The following is a 7,500-nucleotide window of genomic DNA, read 5'->3' as shown; positions in this document are numbered from 1 at the left end:
AAATAGCATGTTTTGCCAAACATACATAGTAAAACACAGGAGCCGAGATACAGATTATTTCCCAAATTCTTTAACCAGGAAGTGAATGGAGCAGTAAATCTTTGGATTTTTTTTATTTTTTTTATATATATATGTGTATAATATGAATGTGTGTTAATAAAGTGTGTTTTCCTCACAGCTCCATCCGAGACACGCAGCATTCTACCAAACACAGGTAACCTCTACATGATGATGTCACTTCCTCTGTCTACATGATGATGTCACTTCCTCTGTCTACATGATGATGTCACTTCCTCTGTCGGATGCCACGTTTGAAACGACACAATCTGACATCAATCAATGTCCTGATAAAAACCTGATCGTGTGTGCACGTGCGTGCGTGTGTGTATGTGTGTATTGGTGTGTGTGTGTGTGTGTATTGGTTTATAGTTACAAACAGTTTTTAAAGATACATTTACAATTAGAAAATGGCAAAATGTATACAAAATGGCAGTCATAAAATCACTGTCCTAAAATGTTGATATCCTCAGATTCCTCACAAGTATAATGATACAAACCTTTGTGTGTGTGTGTGTGTGTGTGTGTATGTGTAGGGGAGTTGTGCGGAGCAGCGTGCGTGCCAGGTCAGTTTGTGTGTGGGAGTGGCTGCTGTCTGCAGAGAGGTCTGGAGTGTGATGGCGTCACACAGTGTACCGACGCTTCAGATGAAAACAACTGTGACAAACGTAAGACACACACACGCACACACACACACACACCACACACACCACACACACAGACAGACGGGGCCCTATCTAGCTAGCCTGGTATCCAGCCTGCTTCGCTACGTTCGGCGGACTTTTTTTTCTCTCTTCGCTTCTCAGTCTGGAAAGCCTCCTATCTCCAAGGGAGGCGGGACATGCCAAAAGCTTCGAATCGAACCTGGGGCTTCTGATTGGTCTGTGGTGGGGGGCGGGACCAAAAAAACTGTGTGACCGTTGTGATTCGTCATTCGTTTGAACAACATCCAATCAGCAACGACGTTGCCCAACGTAACGTATGTAGTTCCAGTGTAGTTCTGCAAAACCTCCCAATGGGAGGCTTTCCAGACTGAGAAGCGAAGAGAGAAAAAAAAGTCCGCCGAACGTAGCGAGGCAGGCTGGATACCAGGCTACTATCTAGCTCAAATGATAGTGAAACATGCCTAAAAACTTTTGAAGTGGGTTTGCTAGTTTAGTTTAGGTTCTTATTAGTTTTAGTGTCAGGGGCGTGATTATAAGAACCTCATCTGCCAAAATAACACACACACACACACACACACACACACACACACACACACACACACACACACACACACACACACACACACACACACACAGAGAGTAACTGATGTATACTATTTGTGTTGATTTCAGTCAATTCGACATTCAGTCGTCTCCTGGACATCGATGTCAATCAGAAGAGAGGTGAGTTTATTCTCTGTCTGTCTGTCTGTCTGTCTGTCTGTGTCTGTCTGTCTGTCTGTCTGTCTGTCTGTCTGTCTGTCTGTCTGTCTGTCTGTCTGTCTGTCTGTCTGTCTGTCTGTCTGTCTGTCTGTCTATCTGTCTGTCTTGAACCCCAGCATCCATATTCTGGGGGGGAACATTAGCCAAAAATAGTTGATCTACAAGCTCGCGTTGTGAGCTTGTAGCTATTTTTGACGGAAGAGATTTGGTGTAGAGGGGAAAAAAGCGGTCCAAGTACAGAGCCAACTCAGGTCCAGTTAACAAAGTCTGGAGGGTTTATATTTCACTTTAAAAAACACTTCTGAGCGCTGTCGCCTCACAGCTAGAAGGTCCTGGGTTCGATTCCCGCCGGGGGACGCTGTGGGCGCTGGGGGGGGGCGTGTTCTCTCCTCCGCGTCATCAGCGCCCATACCCTAGGTGGGGTTGGCGAAAGGGCCTTTCTGTGTGGAGTTTGCATGTTCTCCCCGTGTTCCCTAGGGTAGGTACCCTCACAAAAACATGTAGTAATCCTGGTCGCTATACCGCCTCCCCCTGGCCAGCCGGGGCGCCTGATGGAGGGGAAAGGAACTGGTTGGAATAACGTGTTCCTTCCACGCGCTACGTCCTACCAGGGAAACTCCCCCCTGTCAGGTGATAAGAAGGTCAGTTGGCTCTCATGCATTGAAGGAGGCATGAGCTCGGCCCTGGCCTCCCTAGGTTGGCAGAGGGAGTGTTATGCCCAGGATTACATAGACAATTGGCACCGGGTGTAAAAAATGGGGTTACAAAATCGTGGGATAAAAAAATAAATAAAAAAACACTTCTGAGGTCAGTAACTTCATACTCAAATTGAACCATGTTAGACTCATTGAAAATCCCTGTTTCTGGTGACTGATATTTTCCTTCTAATGAATGTTAGACTCATTGAGAACTAGGGCTGTGGATCTTCTGCCATCTCACGATTCGATTCCGATTCTCGGAGTCACGATTTCATTAAAAAACCTTTATTTTCGATTCAAAACGATTTTTCAAAAATCAATTCTCATTTAACCCATTAAGACAGGGAAAAGCATCTGTCATTTTAGACCACTTAACCACTTTAACCATTATCTTATACTTTGGCTATTAAAAAATAGCAGATATACGAGCTCATAGCACCGAGTGCCACGCTATGCGCTTGTAAATCTGCTATTTATTTGTTTTCATGATTTTTTTTGCAAATCTTTGAATATATATATTTTTTTTTAAAGTGAACATTTGTATCTCAAATCTTTGCTTCTGGGGATTCTCCAAATGTCTTCTAAATCCTAACAGTTTTTTGAAAAAACGTATAATGCTATAATTAGTGGTTCTCTAATGCTTTCATGTCAAGGACCCCCAAAATGATATGTATTTGGCCACAGATCCCCATCTTAAAATATCCCCCCCCCCCCCCCCCCAAATGTTCACATTCAAATATATATACATCTTCAAAGATGTGCACAGATTTTAATTTATTCTTATTTTTATAGCAGATCTACAAGCTCGTAGCGCGGCACTGAGCTTGTATATCTGCTATTTTTTAATAGCCAAAGAAATCTAAAGTGACACAGATGCGTTCCCGGACTTCATGGGTTAAATATGAATGGTGCATGTGCGTGTGTGTGTGTGTGTGTGTGTGTGTGTGTGTGTGTGTGTGTGTGTGTTTTTTTTTTGTAGCTCGCTGTACGGAGCCTCCCAGGACGGGGGCGTGTCGAGCCAGCCACACCCGCTGGTACTATGACCCTCTGGACCAGCAGTGTCACCGCTTCACCTACGGAGGCTGTGACGGAAATGACAACAACTTTGACGAAGAGGACACCTGCATGAGCACCTGCCGCGGGGTCACAGGTCACTATATAACCCTCTATGTGTGTCTGTCTGTCTGTCTGTCTGTCTGTCTGTCTGTCATGTAGTGTCTCATGTGTTCATGTGAGTGATGAGTCATGTGTTCATATGAGTGATAAGTCATGTGTTCATATGAGTGATGAGTCATGTGTTCATATGAATGATGAGTCATGTGTTCATATGAGTGATAAGTCATGTGTTCATATGAATGATGAGTCATGTTAAATGTCTTACAGAACGCCATGTGTTCGCCAGAGGAATGTTTGAACGCTTTGAGGAAGAAGAAGACGAAACTGAATCAGGTATGAATCACCAGACTAAAGTATAATATTTACCTCTGAGATGTCGAAAGTATTGATAAATGGACATACGCAATTAAAGTAAAAGTATCTTTACTTGGCACTTCCTCTTCCTCTCCTCGTCCTCTACTATTGCTCATTATAATAGAGCGTCGCAGTTCCCGCCCACTTCCTGTTTTTTTTGGTGCCGGAAGAAAAAACTCAATGCATTTTTCCATTGACATTTCCAAAAATATTTATATCTATTAATTTAAGCCTCGAATCAAGCCATCATGACATGACATGAATCATGACCATAAACGTTTGATTCTGTGATTATTATTTTTTTGAAAACGGCAAAACAAAGGGTATTTATTAAATATAGTATATCATATAATTAAATATAAAATAAAAAAAAATCACAGAAAAAAACGTTTTATGGTCATGATTCATGTCATCTCGTGATGGCTTGATTCGAGGCTTAAATTAATAGATATAAATATTTTTGGAAATGTCAATGGAAAAGTGCATTGAGTTTTTTCTTCCGGCACCAAAAAAAACAGGAAGTGGGCGGGAACTGCGACGCTCTATATGGCACTATTTCTGTCTACTCACTCTGTGTCTCAGAGGAGGGCTGTGGACAGTTCAATAAAATAAATAAATAAATGGTGCATTTATATAGCGCTTTTATCCAAAGCGCTATACATAGATTGTGCATTACATTCACACACCGATGGAGGAGGAAACCATGCAAGGCACCAACCTGCTCATCGGGAGCAATTAGGGGTTCAGTGTTTTGCTCAAGGACACTTCCACACTAACTCTGGGGGAACCCGGGATTGAACTGAAAACCTTGTATCTCCATATTTCAACTTTCTGTTTCTTTGTCCATTAAGAGTGTCGCACCAAAGTAGTGAAAATAGCCGATCTACGAGCTCACAACGCCTCGCGGTGCGAGGCGTTGTGAGCTTGTAGATCGGCTATTTTCACTATTTAATAAAAATAATAACAAAAAGGAACGTTTTTTGGACATACTCAGGTTCTCATCCGACACCCAACGATTATTCCTCTCTCCCCTCCCCCCGCCCCCCCCCCCCCCCCCAGGCTCCATAGCCGTGGCGGTGGTGCTGGCGACAGCCATCTTTGCGGTGTTGGCCATACTGTCGTACTGCTTCATCAAGGCCAGACGAGACCGCTCCCGTCACCAGCCCGTGGCCACCAGCATCCCCCACGCCCCCTTCAGCGATGACAGCACGGTTTACACCAGCACCACCAAACCTGTTTAACACACACCATCAACACCTGAGGCACCATTCTACAAATGCCTTCCAAATCACACTTTTTCATCAGTTGATTAGCTGCAGCTGTGTTGCTTACGTCACGGCCGCACTATATAAGGTCAGCCTCAGGCAACGGTCACATCGAGACGGAACCACCTTGGCAAACAGGGACGGTTTGCATACAACGTGTTTTCCTTCTTTCTTTATTAGCTGCCACCTCGTTGCTGTAGGTTAAAAGTAGCATAAATAGCTGATCTACAAGCTCACAACATGTCGCATTGTGACACATTGTGAGCTTGTAGATCTGCTATTTTCACCACAAGAAAAAAGTTATGTTTTTGGACATGCAAGGTGTCCACCCGACAGCGAGGCTATGACAATGAGACCCTCTTGGTTCAAAGCACTGTGACGCGCAAGCAAGACCCCTCGCCTTTTGCTGACAAGTTGAGAATATTTGAGCTTTTAAGCCATTTAGACCAGGAGCGCATCTGTGTAACCACTTGAACCATTATTTTATACTTTAAGCTATTCAAAAATAGCAGATCTACAAGCTCATAGCGTGAAGATTTGTGCAAATCTTTGAATATATATTTTTAAAGGGAATATTTTTAACTCAATTTTTTGCTTCTGGGGGGTCCCTGGAACAACATATTTTGAGATGGGGGTCCACGGCCAAATACAATTTTGGGGTTCCTTGACATAAAAAACGTTTGAGAACCACTGATTATAGCAACATACGTTTTTTTCAAAAAACTGTTAGGATTTAGAAAACATTTGTAGAAGCAAAGATTTGAGGTACAAACGTTCGCTTTAAAAATATATTGTTGCTGTCCGGCAGAAACCAGCTAACTGCATTTTGTTTCCCATAAATCAGGGCCATTGAACACCCTTTACATCTGTGTGTTGAACCAATGAAAAACATTAAAAAGCGCTTCTGACAAAACCAGCTAACTCCATTGGATCCTCAAAGTTTCTGCTGAACCAGCCAACTCCACTTTCTGCCGGACAGCAGAGATATACAGTCAAAGATTTGCACAAACTTTCACGATTTTTCTAAAATAGCAGATCTACAAGCTCATAGCGCGGCACTCAGTGCCGCGCTATGAGCTTGTAGATCTGCTATTTTTGAATAGCCAAAGAAATCTAAAAATGACACAGATGCGTTCCCGGTCTTAATGGGTTAAAATAATGTAATTGTTGTTTTCGTTCATTACATTGTGACAGAAAGCAGGTCACTCACTTATTTTAGAAGTTGAATTGCACTGGAGTTTTAATAGACATTAATTGGTATGTTTTTGCTGTGTGTGTGTGCGACTGTGCGTACGTATGCACATGTGTGGCATCGATTCTCAGGGGAAAACTCTTTCTACTTTAGCTTTTTAATGGATTTATGTCATTAATGTACTTTTAATGTATGTTGTGTTCATACGAGGGTTACAGTCGTATTTGAATTCCGTTTTATTCAAACTTCAATCAAGGAAAAGCAAATGTAAATACTAAATGATTGAGTTATGTGGTCATTATGTTTGGACTTGTGTTTTTGTTCTGCATTTGTTGTAAATATGAAGGTGGAGCTAAAAGTGTTTAATTCAGAAAAGCTTATCACAAATGTCATTTTTATTAAATGTAGGTTTTCAATAAAGCAGTTGAGGAAAGATGATTTATTTAGTTATTTTTGTTCTTTTTAAATGTGTGCATTATAGAAACATTTAGTTTTTGAGATTCCACAGCAAAAGAAAAGTTTAGATTCTAGATCAGTGACAAGGATCTGATCCTATTAGTGACATTACAATCAACCAATCCTAGGAGCAGAGGAAGCTATTAATGTGTTAAATAAATAAATATATTAAAATTACTTTTTTTTAAATTTTATACATTTAAATTACATTCTGATTATTCACGACACGTTGTGAGCTTATAGATCTGCTATTTTCAAACATTTTAGTACTTTTGCTTTTGGTACTTGAAGTCCGGACTTTTACTTGTAACAGAGTACTTCTACATTGCAGTATTGATATACTTTTACTTAAGTAAAACATTTGAGTACTTTTTCCACCACTGCAATAATCGTAATCAAAAATTGCACAGTGCAGATATGACAAATAACTTAAACATACAAAGACATTATTGACATATTTAATCATTTTATACATGTACAAATTGCAGAAATGGCTGATCTACAAGCTTACAACGCATTGTAAGCTTGTAGATCTGCTGTTTGTGCTATTTTTTATATTTGAAAATGTGTGAACATTTCAATGTGGAAACGATTATGACGATTATGCAAAAATAATTGCGATTATCTAAAATAATTGGGATTAGACCATTATGTAATAATTAATTGTGACAGGCCTACTTAGCATTACTCCTGAGGTAGATGCTTAATTGTAATCTCATCATATGACTGGTGGGTAGAAATCAGCCTGAACGGGTTCTTCTAGGCAGGTTTAGACTCGTATTATGTGTGTGATCACATCACAGTCTCTGTTGGTGGGTGTTTACATCATGGGTTGTTGTGTCAGGTTTCTGTCCAATGGACAGATTATACACTAGACTTCTTGTCTGGACATGTTTAAATGGACACAATTACTCGTGTGACCTCATGTGAGAGTG

The 7,500-nt window shown here is 41.0% G+C and overlaps 1 protein-coding gene across 2 annotated transcripts in view; it reads left to right on the top strand.

The window, feature by feature from the left end:
- Nucleotides 1–6,547, top strand: part of spint1b (serine peptidase inhibitor, Kunitz type 1 b) — a 21,079-nt gene extending 14,532 nt beyond the window's left edge. Inside the window, exons 6-12 of one of the 2 annotated variants that reach the window (XR_013934751.1) lie at nucleotides 179–214; nucleotides 594–725; nucleotides 1,395–1,445; nucleotides 3,162–3,332; nucleotides 3,566–3,631; nucleotides 4,712–5,117; nucleotides 5,190–6,547. Coding sequence is in view for 1 of the 2 variants with exons in the window: in XM_080453517.1 (XP_080309643.1) it covers nucleotides 179–214; nucleotides 594–725; nucleotides 1,395–1,445; nucleotides 3,162–3,332; nucleotides 3,566–3,631; nucleotides 4,712–4,893 (638 nt within the window). In the remaining variant the exon portion in view is untranslated. Of the gene's footprint in view, nucleotides 1–178; nucleotides 215–593; nucleotides 726–1,394; nucleotides 1,446–3,161; nucleotides 3,333–3,565; nucleotides 3,632–4,711 lie in introns of both variants that reach the window. The other variant, XM_080453517.1, reaches the window with a different exon arrangement.
- Nucleotides 6,548–7,500: the final 953 nt, after the last annotated feature.

The sequence above is a fragment of the Gymnoscopelus braueri genome, assembly GCF_963280865.1.
Source record: "Gymnoscopelus braueri genome assembly, chromosome: 16".
Taxonomy (NCBI): Eukaryota; Metazoa; Chordata; class Actinopteri; order Myctophiformes; family Myctophidae; genus Gymnoscopelus; species Gymnoscopelus braueri.
The sequence above is the reverse complement of the archived record's forward strand: the minus strand, read 5'-3'. Positions and strand labels throughout refer to the sequence as shown.